General features: G+C 50.1%; 1 protein-coding gene across 1 annotated transcript in view; it reads right to left on the reverse strand.

Moving 5' to 3' along the window:
• Positions 1-18,193, reverse strand: part of SNTA1 (syntrophin alpha 1) — a 35,725-nt gene that overhangs the window by 9,114 nt on the left and 8,418 nt on the right. Inside the window, exon 3 of the mRNA XM_003904849.3 lies at positions 1,222-1,426. Within this exon, the coding sequence (XP_003904898.1) occupies positions 1,222-1,426 (205 nt within the window). The remainder of the gene's footprint in view (positions 1-1,221; positions 1,427-18,193) is intronic.

The following is an 18,193-nucleotide window of genomic DNA, read 5'->3' on the forward strand; positions in this document are numbered from 1 at the left end:
ACTTCCCCTCTCTGTCCTCATCTATAAAATGGAGGTGAGCTGGGAACGATGGCTCATGCCTATAATCCCAGCACTTTGGGAGGCCAAGGCAGGCAGATCACCTGAGGTCAGGAGTGCGAGACCAGCCTGGCCAACATGGTGAAACCCCGTCTCTACAAAAAATACAAAAGTTAGGCAGGGCACAGTGGCTCACGCCTATAATCCCAGCACTTTGGGAGGCCGAGGCAGGCAGATCACCTGAGGTCAGGAGTTCGTGACCAGCCTGACCAACATGGAGAAACCCCGTTTCTACTAAAAATACAAAAAATTAGCCAGGCATGGTGGCGGGCGCCTGTAATCCCAGCTACTTGGGAGGCTGAGGGAGGAGAATTGCTTGAACCCAGAAGGCGGAGGTTGCAGTGAGCCAAGATCACACCATTACACTCCAGCCTGGGCAACACAGTGAGACTCTGTCAAAAAAAAAAAAAAAAAAGTTAGCCAGGTGTGGTGGCGGGCACCTGTAGTCCCAGCTACTTGGGAGGCTAAGGCAGGAGAATCATTTGAACCCAGGAGGCAGGATTGCAGTGAGCCAAGATCATTGCACCACTGCACTCCAGCCTGGGTGGCAGAGCGAAACTCTGGCTCAAAAATAGTAATAAAATAAAATAAAAAGGAGGTGAAATAATAGGACTTTGCCCATTGGGCCTCTGTGAGAGCTAAATAATACTGCACATGGAAAGCACTCAGCACAGTGCTGGGTACACAGTATACACTCAGTAAATGTTTGGTGGTATCAATATTATCAATGAACTGTTAAAGGCTGCTCAGATGTGAAGGATGTAACCGTCCATGGCCCTGATAAAACCAGACATCTCAGAGCTCAAGCAGAGTGGGAAGAGACGAGAGGATCGGTGAGTCTAATAACCTTATCTCACAATGGATAATCTAAAGGTCAGTGAGGAAAAGGGCCTAGTTCAAAGAGAACCAGGACTGGAACACAGGGTTCTTCCCCAGACCAAGTTCATCCCCATATGTGAGCTGCCCAGAGGAAGAAGTGAGAAGCAAAGCATACCATCATCTCCATAGCTTCACTCATGCTTCCAGTCAATCTATCTTTTAAGCACCTACTATGTTCTGGCATCATGCTGGTCATTCGTACAACACAGAGGTGTCTTTCCGTTGGTCCTACCACCTGACACCAGAGCATCTGTCTGTCTGAGTTGCCCCCCAGCCCAGCCTTACCTGGGCTCCGGGTCAGTGGGGGTGCACCTCTTCGAGACATATGCCATCTTCAAGGACACGTGTTTGGCCTCACTGAGGTTCTGGGGTGTGGGGCCAGGGGAGGAAGGCTGCCGCTGAAGGGGTGAGGCAGGAGGTGAGTCCCAGCCGACCGAGGTCCCACCAGCAGAGTTCTTGAAATACGGTGAGACGTCCTTCATATACTTGACTGATTGGGAGAGACATCAGCAGTCACCACTGTGACATGGGCTCCCAGCACATATCACAATTGTCACTAATTTATTAAGAGTGTCCAGTGTCACTATTAGACCTTTAGTAAGCAAGAGTCCAATAGTGATATTAACAAATTCTTCTAGGTTAAAGTCTCTGATGGGGCAGTGGAGCAGAAAATACCGTATCCCTTTTCTCTATCCCTATATAGAGATAGGGCCTGCCTATATCCCTTCTCTCATTTTCCCTGTGGTTGATAGACACACAGCCACTGGAAGAAAGACTCTATTTCCCAGCCTCCTTTGCAGTGAGGTGTGGCCATGTGACTTTTTTTTTTTTCTTTTTGAAACAGTTTCTCTCTGTCACCCAGACTAGAGTGCCCTGGTGCTATCACAGCTCACTACAGCCTCAGTCTCCCAGATCAGTCAATCCTCCCACCTCAGCTCCCTAAGTAGCTGGGTCTACAGATATGCACCACCACACCCAGCTATTAATTTGTTGTAGAGATGGAGTCTCACCATGTTGCTGGTCTTGAACTCCTAGACAGTGTATACAAGAAGGTGGTTAAAAGACTTTCCCAGGCTGGGCGTGGTGGCTCACGCCTATAATCCTAGCACTTTTGGAGGCCAAGGCAGGCGGATCACTTGAGGTCAAAAGTTCGAGACCAGCCTGACCAACATGGTGAAACCCCGTCTCTACTAAAAATACAAAAATTAGCCGGGCGTGGTGGCTCGCACTTGTAATCCCAGCTACTGGGGAGGCTAAGGCAGGAGAATCACTTGAAACTGGGAGGAGGAGGTTGCAGTGAGCCAAGATCGCTCCACTGTACTCCAGCCTGGGCAACAGAGCAAGACTCTGTCTCAAAAAAAAAAAAAAGACTTTCCCAGGCTGGGCATGGTGGCTCACACCTATAATTCCGGCACTTTGGGAGGCCGAGGCAGTGTGGATCACTTGAGGTCAGGAGTTCGAGACCAGTCTGGCCAACATGGTGCAACCCTGTCTCTACTAATAATACAAACGTTAGCTGGGCGGGGTGCTGCATGCCTGTAATCCCAGCTGCTTGAGAGGCTGAGGCATGAAAATCACTTGAACATGGGAAGCAGAGGTTGCAATGAGCCAAGATTGCACCACTGCACTCCAGCCTGGACAATGAAGTGAGATTGTCTCAAAAAAAAAAAAAAAAGATGACTTTCCCAAGACCTTGTCTCTCTTCTCCCAACAAGGATATAGCCTCTATGGGTGCCTGATGCCTGCTAGCCTTTGGGCAGCCTCTCTTCCTCTGCAGCCTCTCTTCCTCTGCTCTCAACCACACCTGCTCCCAGGGCCATCTGGCTTGCTAGCTATCTGACGTCTGCAGTCAAAGCCCAGCCAACATGCCCTGTGAGTGGACAGCCCAGGAAGGAGTTAGGAACTCTTGGCCCACCTCCCTGGAAGAACCAGATAAGAAGCTATTTCTGTCGCAGGAGATGCCTCTGAGGCTCAGATAGTATTCAAAGCAAACGGGGGCAAAAGAGAGAGGGAGTTACAAACCCTATTAGGGTTGGAATAGAAGCAATGTTGAAAGAAAGCAGGGCCAGGTTTTTTTGGAAGAAGCAAACCTAGGTCTGACTTTTGGGGACTAGGACTCAAATGACTTATCACTGCAGCAACGACTTACCCCACGACTGACTATTGGATTGTGTCTCAAAGGGCAGCGGAAGTGGGACATGTCACAGCCTACTTGACAGCCAAAAACCATCTCCCCTCTTTTTCCTTTGCTAAGAGAACCCTGAGTCCTAGAGGCTTAGCTTCTCCCCAGCTTAGAGGGAGAACCTTGATTGGTCAAATCTAATCATGATCATTCCATCCTTCTTGCTTGGGATTGGTTTAGAAAGGGGCAAACAATACAGTTCTGGCCAATGAGATGTGATGAAAAAAACACTGCCTTCCTTTTCTCCTCCTTTCACCTTTCAAAGTTGCTAGGAGGGAGCTTGGTACTAGCACAACGACAGCTACTTTTTTTTTCTTTTTTTTTTTTTTTTTGAGACAGAGTCTCGCTCTGTCGCCCAGGCTGGAGTGCAGTGGTGCAATATTTGCTCACTGCAACCTCTGCCTCCCAGGTTCAAGCAATTCTCCTGCCTCAACCTCCCAAGTAGCTGGGATTATAGGTGCGTACCACCACACCCAGCTAATTTTTGTATTTTTAGTAGAGATGGGGTTTCGCCATATTGGCCAGACTGGTCTTGAACTCCTGACCTCAGGTGCTCTGCCGGCCTTGGCCTCCAAAAGTGCTGGGATTACAGGCGTGAGCCACTGTGCCCGGCCTACTTTTTGACCATAAAGGTTGGGGTCCACACATTGAAGATGGTGAAGCAGAAAGATGGAGAGACCTGAGTTTTCGATGATACCATGAGCCCCTAAATTAATCTTCCCTGGAGCCATGCTGCCTCAAGATGTTCTGGAAGATAACACATTTTCTTCGATGTTTAAACCTCATTGAATTGGGTTCCTGTTACTTGCAGTCAAAAGCATCCTGACAAATACAGCCCCCAGTGATGCAACTGCTACATCTCCTTGCTACAAGTGGCCACATCCCTCCCCTGTTCAAAGCCCTGCTCTGGCTCCCGTGCACCCTTCACCTAACTTCAACACCCTCTAGGATGTAGGCCCTGCCCATAGGTCCTGTCCTCCTCCCTGGCTTCACTTCTTGCCATATCCCTCATCTCACCCTCTAGTCCAATCATACTAACTACTCAGAGGCTGTATGAGCTTCCAAACTTCCACACTATTGAATGCAGTTCCCGGCCTTGCGCGGTGTCTCACGTCTATAATCCCAGCACTTTGGGAGGCCACAGTGGGTGGATTGCTTGAGTTCAGGAGTTTGAGATGAACCTGGCCAACATGCGGAAACCCCGTCCTTATTAAAAATACAGAAAAAAATTAGCTGGGCATGGTGGCGGGCACCTGTAATCCCAGCTACTTGGGAAGCTGAGGCAGGAGAATTGCTTGAACACAGGAGGCGGAGGTTCCAGTGAGCCAAGATCATGCCACTGCACTCCAGCCTGAGGGACAGAGCAAGACCCCATCTCAAAAAAAAAAAAAAAAAGAAAGTAAGTAAGTACAATTTTTAAAAAAAATTAGCCAGGTGTGGTGACACACACCTGTGATCCTAGCTACTCAAGAGGCTGTGGCAGGAGGATCGCTTGAGCCCAGGAGGCAGAGGTTGCAACAAGCCATGATTATGCCACTGCACTCCAGTCTGGGTAACAGAGTGATATCCTGTCTCAAAAAAAAAAAAAAAAAGAGAGAGAGAGAAAAGAAAAAAGAAAAGAAAAGAAAAGAAAGAAAATGCAATTCCCTCTGGAGTCAGATGCTCTTGGATTTGAATTCCAGCTCCAGCACTGTCTAGCTGTGTAACCATGGACAAGGTCATTCACCTCTCTGGGCCTCAATCTACTAGTCAATAAAAGATGAATAGGGCTGGGCACAGTGGCTTACGCCTGTAATCCCAGCACTTTGGGAGGCCGAGGCGGGAGGATCACCTGAGGCTGGGAGTTCAAGACCAGCCTGGCCAACATGGCGAAACCCCGTCTCTACTAAAAACACAAAAATCAGCCGGGCCGTGGTGGCACGCACCTGTAATCCCAGCTACTCAGGAGGCTGAGGCAAGAGAATTGCTTAAACCCAGGAGGCAGAGGCTGCAGTGAACCGAGATTGCGCCATTGCACTCCAGCCTGGGCAACAAGAGCGAAACTCCATCTCAAAAAAATAATAATAATAAAAATAAAAAGTAATAAAAATAAAAGATGAATAACTACAGCCAGACACGGTGGCCCACGCCTGTAATCCCAGCACTTTGGGAGCCCGAGGCAGGCAGACTGCTCAAGCCCAGGAGTTCAAGACCAGCCTAGGCAACATAGCAAAACCTTGTCTCTACCAAAAATACAAAAAATTAGCCAGGCATGGTAGTGTGCGCCTGTAGTCTCAGCTACTCAGGAAGCTGAGGTGGGAGGATTGCTTGAGCCCAGGAGGCAGAGGTTACAGTAAGCCAAGATTACGCCACTGCACTCCAGCCTGGGCAATAGAGTGAGACCCTGTTTCTTTTTTTTTTTTTTTTTTTTTTTTTTTTGAGACGGAGTCTCACTGTGTCTCCCAGGCTGGAGTGCAGTGGCGCCATCTCGGCTCACTGCAAGCTCCGCCCCCCGGGTTCACGCCATTCTCCCGCCTCAGCCTCCCAAGTAGCTGGGACTACAGGCGCCCGCTACCGCGCCCGGCTAGTTTTTTGTATTTTTAGTAGAGACGGGGTTTCACCATGTTAGCCAGGATAGTCTCGATCTCCTGACCTTGTGATCCACCCGCCTCGGCCTCCCAAAGTGCTGGGATTACAGGCTTGAGCCACCGCGCCCGGCCTGACCCTGTTTCAAAAAAAAAAAAAAGTCTACCTCAGAGAGATGTCAGGATTAAAGAAAATGTTGTGAGGCATGTGGTGAGTATTAAGGACTGAAGAAATGGGTGTTTCTCACTTATCCGCCTTCCTTGCCCACACTTCCTAGGTCTCTGATTCTGTGTGTTGGGGTTGTCTCCTCCACAAAACTGGGAACTCCTAAAAGAAATGGCCGGGCGCGGTGCCTCACACCTGTAATCCCAGCACTTGGGAGGCCGAGGCGGGTGGATCACGAGGTCAGGAGATTGAGACCATCTTGGCCAAAGTGGTGAAACCTCGTCTCTACTAAAAATACAAAAATTAGCCGGGCATGGTGGCATGCGCCTATAGTCCCAGCTACTCAGGTGGCTGAGGCAGGAGAATCGCTTGAGCCCAGGAGGTGGAGGTTGCAGTGAGCCGAGATCGTGCCATTGCACTCCAGCCTAGGCGACAGAGCAAGACTCCGTCTCAAAAAAAAAGAAAGAAAGAAACTGGGCTTGCTCTTCAAACTCAGAGTTGGCCAGGTAGTAGCTTACGCCTGTAATCCCAGCACTTGCGGAGGCCGAGGCAGGCAGATCACTTGAGCCTAGGAGTTTGAGAGCAGCCTGGGCAACATGGCAAAACCCCGTCTCTACCAAAAATACAAAAAACTTGCTGGGCATGGTGGTGTGCATCTGCAGTCCTAGGTACTTGGGAGGGTGAGGTAGGAGGCTGAGGTGGGAGGCTTGCTTGAGCCCAGGTTGAAGCTGTAGTCAGCCTTGATCACACCACTGCACTCCAGCCTGCATGACAAAGCAAGACCCTGTTTCAAACAAACAAACCCAGAGTCAGTGTTCTGTGAATGAAAAAAATGAATGCCAGGGCAGGACAGGCTAATTTAGCAGGAGGTAAGAGGTGCCATAGCCCAGGAGATCCAGGCCCAGCTCACAGGTCACCTCCTCTAGGAAGCCTTCCCAGATGCCCAGTCTGGATTCATCATACCCATCACCTCTGCAGTCCCCTACGCTTCACTCCCCTGTGATTGTCTATGTGGGGTCTGTGTCCCCAACTAGACTGAGAGCACTTTGAGGGCAGGGACCTGGTCTGACTCTTCTCTGTGTCCCCAGAATCCAGCAGAGATCTCATACACTACATGCTCAGCAAATGAACATTTGTCAACTTTGAAGCCAGAGAAACTGCCAGATCCCCTGCTCACCCAGCCATCCCAGACCTGGGTCCCCCTCCTTTCCCACAGGAACATGCTATAAATGGACAGCATACCAGCTGATGCCAGAATCAGGGCTTGCATTTCACAAAACAAGTGGCCTGTCCCAGAGTGGGGGTGGGGTCCTGGGGGCCCCAGAGTGTGGCCATAAATAGCCCAACTCTGAGGCCTCCTCCCGTCTCTGATTTCTGCCTGAGTCACCCGACAAGGCAGGGTGGGGCTGCCAAAGCCTGTGGCCTAGAGAGCTGAGGGCACAACCACAGCCCTGTGGCCAGCATTCTTGAGACTCCAAAGATAGGCCTAGCCAGTGCCCCCGTCCTCCCCAGCCAAGCCTCTGGCCTGGGAACCCAATAAGCAGTGACACATGGGCCCTTCCTCCTCAGGGAAGCTGAGGCACCTACAAACAGAGGCCCCAATTTCCAGGGACCTCCAGGTCTGCCAAGGAGGGAAGCCAGGATCTGGCCCTGGCCCCAAAGAGCCAGGAATAGATTCCACTGGAAACACACGGAAGAGAAACAGGGCAGGATCACTCACCCAGCCCAGTGTAAGTGGACTGGGGGTCACATATGCGTTGCTGAGAGAAGGGAACACATGTGTTTGGGCAACAGGATCTCCAGTACTTATCCCAGTGCTTAATAAATGTCTGTGACTCAATGTCCTGGCTGAAGGGAATCCTGTCCTCCAAGCTCAAGCTGTTCCTTGTCTGTTCAGTGTGTGGTCATTTACTTACCCCTGCTTGAAATTAGATGACAGAGCCATTGTTTACTAGCCCATGGCCTTTCTCCCCTAACCAGAATGTCAGTTCCCTGATAGCAGGGGCTGCCCTGTTTTCCAGTTCACTAGGGTATCCTCACCATCAAGAATAGTACCTGACGGCCAGGTGCAGTGGCTCATGCCTATATTCCCAACACTTTGGGAGGCCAAAGCAAGCAGATCACCTGAGGTCAGGAGTTTGAGACCAGCCTGGCCAACATGGCAAAACCCCATCTCTACGAAAAATACAAAAACAATTAGCCAGGTGTGGTGGCACATGCCTGTAATCCCAGCTACTTAGGAGGCTGAGGCAGGAGAATTGCTTGAACTCAGTAGGCAGAGGTCGCAGTGAGCCAAGATCGCACCACTGCACTCCAGCCTGGGTGACAGAGCAAGACTCCGTCTCAAAAAAAAAAAAAAAAGATCCAGCTGGAGGCTGGGCGCAGTGGCTCACGCCTGTAATCCCAGCACTTTGGGAGGCCGAGGCAGGTGGATCTCTTGAGGCCAGGAGTTCAAGACCAGCCTGGCCAACATGATGAAACCTCGTCTCTCCTAAAAATTCAAAAATTAGGCATGGTGGCAGACGCCTTTAATCCCAACTACTTGGGAGGCTGAGGCAGGAGAATCACTCGAACCCGGGAGGCAGAGTTTGCAGTGAGCCAGGATTGCGACATTGCACTCCAGCCTGGGTGACAGACATCTCAAACAAACAAACAAAAACAAACAAAAAAAAGATTCGTCTGGGCTCAGTGGCTCACACCTGTGAGCACTTTGGGAATCCAAGGCAGGAGGATCGCTTGAGCCCAGGAGTTCAAGAGCAGCCTGGCCAACATGGCAAAACACCGTCTCTACCAAAAATACACAAAATTAGCCAGGTGTGGTGGTGCACACCTGTAATCCCGGCTACTCAGGAGGCTGAGGTGGGACGATCACTTGAGCCCAGGAGGTTGAGGCTAAAGTGAGCTGTGATCGTGCCACTGCACTCTAGCCTGGATGACAGAGAGAAACCCAAAAAAAGAAGCCAATTTAAAAATAAATAAGTGAAAGATTCAATACCTGTAAAGCACCTTCTCCTGCCTGGCATAGAACAGGACTGTCCGGAAACAGCAGTGTGGTTATGATTTCTGCCGCTGTTGCTAGTGTGACAGTATAAGGGGATAGGCATGTAATGTGGTGACAGACAGACGAGGATCTGAATCCAGGCCCCGTACTATCACTTGCATGAGGCAAGGTCTCTCTGAGCCTCAGTTTCTTTTCCTATATAATGGGCACTGACATGTCAGCCCTCAACTTGAACTTGAGGATTCAAGTTCCAGCTGCCCACCCATCCACCCGGGATGGTGTCAAGAGGACTTGGGATTCCAGCAGGCCCTGGAAGGGATGACCTTTAAGGTCTTGCTGGTCTAGCAAGGCTGAACTATAAATAGTTCCTAGACTCTGGCAGGCCCTATAACAGGGATGACCAGCAGAGCCCAGGGGTTGCCACACTTTGGGGGATAAAATCTCAACTTACCACACCCTTGAGTACTACAGGGGTTACGACCTATACAAGATCCCAAAAGCATGTGACCCTTTTGACCTAACAGCAACCCTTCCAGGAACCACCCTTCAGATAAGTGCTCACAGGTGCACAGAAGGCTCATAGCACTATTGTCTATCCTGCAAGAGGCTAGGGACAACTTGAATATTCGTGAGTAGGGGCTGCTAAAAACAAGATGTGAACTCCCCGACTGGCAGACACTACTCAGTCTTGTTCATGGCTATATCCCTGGTGCCTGCATTCAGTCCTGGCACAGAGCAAGGGCTCAGTAAATATGTGTTACATTAATGAACAAATCCATGGGATTTTTTTTTTTTTTTTTGAGATGGAGTCTCGCTGTCACCCAGGCTGGAGTGCAGTGGTGTGATCTCGGCTCACTGCAAGCTCCGCCTCCTGGGTTCATGCCATTCTCCTGCCTCAGCCTCCCGAGTAGCTGGGACCACAGGCGCCCGCCACCAAGCCTGGCTAATTTTTTGTATTTTTAGTAGAGATGGGGTTTCACCGTGTTAGCCAGGATGGTCTCGATCTCCTGGCCTCGTGATCTGCCCACCTTGGCCTCCCAAAGTGCTGGGATTACAGGCGTTAGCCACCGTGCCCAGCAGGATTTTTTTTTTTTTTTTAATTTGTAGACATGAGGTCTTGCTATGTTGTCCAAGCTGGAGTGCAGCAGCTGTTCACAGGTGCATCATAGTGCACTCCACTCTCGAATTCCTGGCCTCAAACAATCCTCCAACCTCAGCCTCAGGAGTAAATAGGACTACAGATGTGTAGTCCTCCAGCCCAGTAATAGGACGTTACATGACCATTAACAAGAATGAGGGGCCGGGCACAATGGCTCACACGTGTAATCCCAGCACTTTGGGAGACCGATGGTGGCAGAGCAACTGAGCTCAGTAGTTTAAGACCAGCCTGGGCAACATGGTGAAATCCCATCTCCACAAAAAGCACAAAAATTTAGCTGGATGTGGTGGTATGCACCTGTAGTCCCAGCTACTCAGGAGGCTGAGATGGGAGGATCACTTGAATCTAGGAGGTCGAGGCTGCAGTGAGCAATGATTGTGCCACTGCACTCCAACCTGGGCAACAGAACGAGACACTGTCTCAAAAAAATCATAAAATAAAAAATATTTAAAATATTTTAAAAATGAAAAAGACTTACATGTTCTCAACTTATTACGTGATAAAAACAAATATGGAAACTTTCTGGAAGAAAATGTGTGAAAGTATCAACACTGGTTATCTCTATAAGATGATCCCTTTACACTCTCCTGTTGTTGGTAATTTTTTTTTTAAAGACAGTGTCTTGCTCTGTCGCCCAGATTAGAGTACAGTGGCATAATCGTAGTTTGGGTACAGCCTTGAAATCCTGGGCTCAAGCAATCCTCCTACCCAGCCTCCTGAAAGCTGGGACTACAGGTGCACAACACTATGCCCAGCTAATTTTTTAAAAAATATTTGGCCAGGGCCGGGCGCGGTGGCTCAAGCCTGTAATCCTAGCACTTTGGGAGGCCGAGACGGGCGGATCACGAGGTCAGGAGATCGAGACCATCCTGGCTAACACGGTGAAACCCCGCTACTAAAAGTAAATACAAAAAATCAGTCACAGTGGCTGGCGCCTGTAGTCCCAGCTACCGGGAGGCTGAGGCAGGAGAATACGTGAAACCCGGAGGCGGAGCTTGCAGTGAGCTGAGATCCCGCCACTGCCCAGCCTGGCGCGATAGAGAGTCTGCCTCAAAAAAAAAAAAAAAATATTTGCCAGGCACAGTGGTTTTCATGCCTTTAATCCCAGCACTCCGGGAGGTCAGCCGGATAGCTGGATTGCTTTGAAGTCAGGAGTCGAAACCAGCCTGACCAAGACGCAGAAACCCTGTCCCTACTAAAAATACGGCACCATCAGGTGGTGGCTGCACCGTAATCTTCATAGCCACTTTTGGGAGGCTGAGGCAGAAAACTGCTTGAACTCCGTGAGGCAAAGGCCGCAATGAGCCAAAGCATCATGCCACTGTACTCAACCCGGGAGCCAACAAAGCAAGCATTCCTGATCTCAAAAAAAAAAAATTTTGTAGGCTGGGCACAGCATTATGCCCGGTAATCCCAGCACTTTCTTGGGAGTCCTTAGGGCAGATCACCTGAGGTCAGAGTTTGGAGACCAGTCTGGCCAACATGAAGTGAAACCCCATCTCTGCATGGGGTGGGGAATCAGCCAGGCATGGTGGCACATGCCTGTGATCCCAGCTGCTTGGGAAGGTGAGGGTGAAAATCACTTGAACCCGGTGAGGTGGAGGTTTCGCGAGCTACAGAGAGGCACTACTGCACCCGGTGCCCAAAGTGGGGCCAGGAGTGAGACTCACTTGTAAAAGGCCGGGCGCCGTGGCTCAAGCCTGTAATCCCAGCACTTTGGGAGTCGGGTGGATCACCTGAGGCCGTGAGATCGAGACCATCCTGACTAACACGGTGAAACCCTCGCCTACCAAACACAAAACCAGCCGGCGAGGGTGGTGGCCTGTGGGTCCAGCTACTTGGGCGGCTGAGGCAGGAGAATGGCGTGAGGGGAGGCGGGCAGCCGGAGAGCCCGTGCCGATGGCTCCAGCCCAGCGCCGCGGCAGCAAAAGACTCCATCTCAAAAAAAAAAAATTGGGCCGGTGCTGGGCTAAAAGTGGCTCATGCCTGTAAATCCTGAAGCACTCTCTGGGAGGCCGAGAGGCGGCAAATCACCTGAGAATAAGTAAAACCCCATCTTGTTTCATACAAAATTAGCCAGACATACAGGTATCTAATTCCTTAGCATTGGGAGGCTGAGGCAGGAGAATCGTTTGAACCCAGGAGGTGGAGATTGCAGTGAGCCGAGATCACACCATTGCTCTCCAGCCTGGCCAACAAGAGCAAAACTCCATCTCAAAAAAACAAAACAAAACAAAAAATTGTAGCGATGCGGTCTTGCCATGTTGCCTAGGCTAGTCTCGAACTCCTGGTCTCAAGGGATCCTCCCACCTCAGCCTCTCAAAGTGCTGTAATTACAGGCATGAGCCACTTTTTTTTTTTTTCAAGACAGGGTCTCACTCTGTCACCCAGCTTGGAGTGCAATGGCACAATCACAGCTCACTCCATCCTCCACATCCCAGGCTCAAATGATCCTTCAGCCTCAGCATCCCAAGTAGCTGCAACTACAGGAATGTGCCACCATGCCTGGCAAATTTTTGTAATTTTTTTTTTGGAGAGACAGGGTTTTACTATGTTGCTCAGGCTAAGCTGGATATTTTTGAATGAGTATGTGTTACTTTTTAAATTTTCTTTTCCTTTTTTTTTTTTATTGAGACGGAGTCTCGCTCTGTCGCCCAGGCTGGAGTGCAGTGGCATGATCTTGGCTCACTGCAAGCTCCGCCTCCCGGGTTCACGCCATTCTCCTGCCTCAGCCTCCTGAGTAGCTGGGACTACAGGCGCCCGCCACCACGCCCGGCTAATTTTTTTGTATTTTTAGTAGAGACGGGGTTTCACCATGTTCGCCAAGATGGTCTCAATCTCCTGACCTCCTGATCCACCCGCCTTGGCCTCCCAAAGTGCTGGGATTACAGGTGTGAGCCACCGCGCCCGGCCTACTTTTTAAATTTTCTAAAAAATCTAGTTTATTTTTCAAAAATATACCACACATACCAAGCCATACAAGCCAGGGTTCAGAGATAATGCTCATATCAACTCAGAAGCCTAGATTCAGGGTTCCAGAATCTTAGTAATGGGAGAAAGCAGTACTTATTGAGCACCCACTATATATTGGGGCCAAGCTCAACTCTCTCAAACACACCTTCACCTAATTTCACCAATTTGATGAGATGAATTAATGTCCTCATTTATGTCTATTTTTATTACTTTTTTTTTTTTTTGAGATGGAGTCTTACCCTGTCGCCCAGGCTGGAGTGCTATGGAGTGATCTCAGCTCACCACAACCTCCACCTCCTGGGCTCAGGTGATTCCCCTGCCTCAGCCTCCTGAGTAGCTGGGACTACAGGCACATGCTAAATTTTGTATTTTTAGTAGAGACGGGGTTTCACCATGTTGACCAGGCTGGTCTTGAACTCCTGACCTCAGGTGATCCACCTGTCTCGGCCTCCCAAAGTGCTGGGATTACAGGTGTGAGCCACTGCACCCAGCTATAGTATCTTTATTTAATAAGGGTGAATAAACTGAGTCTCAGAGAGGTGACATAACCTGTAGTGCAGGTAAGTATTTAAGAATATAAGTTTTCACTGGGTGCAGTGGCTCACACCTATAATCCCAGCACTTTGGAAGGCCGAGGAGGGCAGATTACCTGAGGTCAGGAATTTGAGACCAGCCTGGTTAACATGATGAGACCTTGTCTCTACTAAGAATACAAAAATTAGCCAGGTGAGACCAGCCTGGCCAACATGGTAAAACCCTCTCTCTCTTAAAAATACAAAAAATTAGCTGGGCGTGGCGCCACGCACCTGTAGTCCCAGCTACTCGGGAGGCTGAAATAGGAGAATCACTTGAACCCAGGAGGCAGAGGTTGCAGTGAGCTGAGATCGTGCCACTGTACTCTAGCCTAGGCAACAGAGCAAGACTCCATCTCAAAGAAAAAAACAAACATAGGGAAGGCACTTAGCATAGTAGGTGCTCATGTTGTTGAGCACAGTGTGGGTGCTCAATAAGCAGCAGACGCTACCATCCTGATTATTATCACTATTATTTCCTCCACCACCAGGAGCAGCCAGGGTCACACAGCTCATCAGGGCCAGAACCTGCCTCCAGAGCCCCACAAGGCATTTTAATCAAGGTCCGGGGAACAGGCCAGGGCTGGATTAAGCCAAGTTTTGTCTGTGGGGAGTCACATGGTTCAAAGCTATGTGTGTGCACAGCCAAGTAAACTTTTCCTTGAGAACAATGGTTAGAACAACAGGTCTCTGCGGCCGTGGGAGAACTGAACAGGAGCTCCATTCATGCCCTCTTCCTGGGACAGGGGTCCCTCCAGCATCTCTGGGGCACAGCATGACTCAGCTAAGTTGAACAGGGTGGCCCCAAATTAGCTACATCCATGAATGACATCCGCTTTTGACAATGGTGATGCATCAAACCAGATCAAAGGCAGTACATCTGGCAGTGGCCATCTTCCTGGGAAGAGTCAGTAGGGAGCTGGCCTCAGAGTTCTGAGGACTCAGAACAGAAAAGCTCAAGAGTCAGTGAAGCTCAGCATGATTCTCAAGTCCCATCTTAAACATTTAGGAAAGTCAACAGCAATTGAAAAGGTGAAAGGTAGGCCGGGCTCGGTGGCTCAAGCCTGTAATCCCAGCACTTTGGGAGGCCGAGCGCATGGATCACAAGGCTGTGAGATGGAGACCATCCTGGCTAACGCGTGTCCCCCGCCTCTACTAAAAAATACAAAAAATTAGGCGGGTCTCCTGTAGTCCCAGCTACCCGGAGGCTGAGGCAGCTGAACCTGGGAGGCTGAGCTGCAGTGAGCTGAGATCCCGCCACTGCACTCCAGCTAGTTTTATAGAGCGAGACCTGTCAAAAAAAAAGAAAAAAAAGGTGAAAGGTAGTAGAAAGGGTCCAAGATAGATCACTGGATCAGTCTCCAAACACCTACCCAAGATCTAATGCGTGTGACCCCAGTGCCGTGACCTGGGGGCTCAGACACAAAGCTACACGTGTTCTCGCCCTCAAACAGCTTCCAGTTTACTAAAGAAACATGAACAGGATCAGCACAGTGTCGATGCCTGTAACCCCAGCACTTTTGGGAGGGACTGGAGCCCAGAGCAAAAGACTAGCCTGGCAACACAGGGACCCTGTTTATTAATTTTTTTAATTAGGCAGGCGTGGCAGATATGCCTGGGTGGTCCCAGCTACTGAGAGGCTGAGAGGGAGGAAAGAGGCATCGCTTTATACAGGCAGGAGCTGCACCACCACTGTGTGCTAAGCAGGCTGGGCAAACAGGTGGTCCTAAATAAATAAATAAAAGCCTGATTTGCTGAGGCCACTCTTCCTTACTTTTGTATAAAGCACTAAAATTCACTCTCATTAATTTTTTTTTTTTTTAGATAGACACTCACTCTGTCACCTAGGAGCAAATGCAAGTAATCTTGGCTCACTGCTAATTGCACCTCCTGGGTTCAAAGTGATTCTCCTGTCTCAGCTTCCTGGAGGCTGGGATTACAGGCCTCGCCACCACACCTCAGCTAATTTTTATATTTTAGTAGAGATAGGGTTTCCCACCAATGCTGGTCAAGCTGGTCTCAACTCCTCTGACCTCAGGTGATCCACCACCAGCCTCCCAAAGTGCTGGGATTATAGGCGGAGCCACTGTGCCTTTGGCTCCTTTGTATTATTTTCTTGGGTTTTGTTGGTTTGGTTTTGTTTTTTGTTTTTTGCTTTTTTTAATGGAGTTCCTGCCTAATGCTCCAGGCTGGAGTGCTGTGGGCCGGATCTCAGCTCACTGCAAGCCTGCCCAGGAAAGTTCATCACAGACTCCTGCCTCAGCCTCCCGAGTAGCTGGCAGGCCCCGGCCCCCGCCTCCTGCCAGTTTTATTTTTTAGAGATCTGTTTCACCCATGTTAGCCAGGATGGTCTTGATCTCCTGACCTCAGGGATCCACCCGCCTCGGCCTCCCAAAGTGCTGGGATTACAGGTTTGAGCCACCGCACTGCCTGGTTTTGTTTTTTGAGACGGAGTTTTTGCCTGCTGCCAGTCTGGAGTGTAATAGTTCCCACCCTTGGCTCACTGCAACCTCCGCCTCCCAGATTCAAGCAATTCTCCTACCTCAGTCTCCTGAGTAGCTGGGATTACAAGTGCATGCCACCATGCTCAGCTAATTTTTGTATATTATTAGTAGAGACGGGGTTTCACCATGTTGCCTAGGCTAGTCTCGAACTCCTGACCTCAGGTGATCCACCTGCGTCGGCCTCCCAAAGTGCTAGGATACAGGCATGAGCCACCGCGCCCAGCCAATACTGTTTTTAATGCATGACAGGCTCACTGTTGTCACAGTCTTGCCAGCCACACTGGAATGGGAGGAGGGAAGGATGTTTTCCTTGAAGCTGTCCCTCCCTCTTCCCCCAGGCCTGGTCTCCAAGGGCCCAGGCTGGCCCTGGCTTGAGGTCTGCACACACAATGGGCCTCTCTAAGCAGCAGACAGACACATGTTGGCTGCCAGCTTGGGCCCAGCCTGTGGTCACAAACACAACCCTCTGGCTGAGAACAGGATCAGGACATTCCTACAAACCCCTGACCTAGCAGAAGAAATGTTCTAGGAGGCAGATTGGGGTTGCTGAGGCTCAGCTGAGCCCCCAGCTTAGGCCAGGGAAGTAAGGCCCTCTAGCTGACACCAGGAGTTTGCCGGTAATGCTTGTTCTCCCAGGACATTCTCAGGGGATTCACTACCCACTGAGCTGGAAAAATATCCAGCTGCTTTGCCAAGTTCACATCCAAAGCCCATCCTTCCATGGCCGCTTGGAGGCGGCCTCAATAATGGGATGTGAGTAGGGAAACGCTGAACAATGTGGCCAGTGATTGGGCTCCCGGGGAACCTAGGCCCAGAGAGGGTCCCAGGAACCCTGGCTGCTCCAGACTGGTGCAACTGCCAGGCCCGGACCTTCTCCACTCCCCAAAGTCTCAAGGACCAGCCACAGCCCAGCATCCTCCTATCCTTCAAACTTCTCTGATCACTCTTGCCATTCAGAGATTCCTGACTCCAGTGCCTTCCACCACTCCTCTTCCCCTCTTTGTGCTATCTTGAGTGGAATGACCTCCTTCCATGAGACCCTGGGCCAGGAGAATAGGTCGAAAAAGACTTCAACTAAGGAAAAGTGGGGAAAAACATGAAGGCCACACCCTTCTTCCTCTTACCCAGGCCATAGGCAGGGTTCACCAAGGAATGATCTTGTCCTATGAAACATCTCAGAGAATATAAGAGCAGGGGCCCCTCAGTCCTGGGGTGATACACATGTTAGTTCTCTATTGCATCTATAGTAGACATTGCTAATCAATTCCAGCTCCTTTCTGCTGAGCCCAGACAAAGCCTCCCAATCCTTCCAAATATGGAACTTACAGAACTACCAGTGGAGCTGACACTTACACTGTTTTTTTTTTTCCTACAGAGATGAAATCTCACTGTGTTGCGCAAGCTGGTCTGGAACTCCTGGGCTCAAGTGATCTGCCCACCTGAGCCTCCCAAAGTGTTGGGATTACAGGTGTGAGCCACCACACCTGCCTGAAAGCTGACACTCTAAATAAAAGCTATTGATCACCTCTGATCTAGCCTAACTTCAATAGGAAAACTGAGGTCCCTAGAAGGCAAGGGTCTTACCCAAGGCCAGAGATTTATTGCAAGAGCAGACAGGATTTCAGGCACCAGCTTTTTTTTTTTTTTTTTTTTTTGATGTAGTCTTGCTCTTATGGCCCAGCCTGGAGTGCAGTGGCACAATCACAGTTCACTGCAACCTCCGCCTCCCGTGTTCAAGCGATTTTCCTACCTCAACCTCCTGAGTAGCCGGGATTACAGGCGTGTGCCACCGTGGTCCGGCTAATTTTTGTGTTTTTAGTAGAGACGAGGTTTCGCCATGTTAGCCAAGCTGGTCTCAAACTCCTGGCCTCAGGTGATCTGCCCGCCTCGGCCTCCCAAAGTGCTGGGATTACAGGCATGAGTCACCGCACCTAGCCACTGGCTTATAAAGAGTTTCTTGCCGGGCGCGGTGGCTCAAGCCTGTAATCCCAGCACTTTGGGAGGCCGAGATGGGCGGATCATGAGGTCAGGAGATCGAGACCATCCTGACTAACACGGTGAAACCCCGTCTCTACCAAAAAAATACAAAAAAAAAACTAGCCGGACGAGGTGGCGGGCGCCTGTAGTCCCAGCTAC

Source organism: Papio anubis, chromosome 16 (genome assembly GCF_008728515.1).
Source record: "Papio anubis isolate 15944 chromosome 16, Panubis1.0, whole genome shotgun sequence".
Lineage (NCBI taxonomy): Eukaryota > Metazoa > Chordata > Mammalia > Primates > Cercopithecidae > Papio > Papio anubis.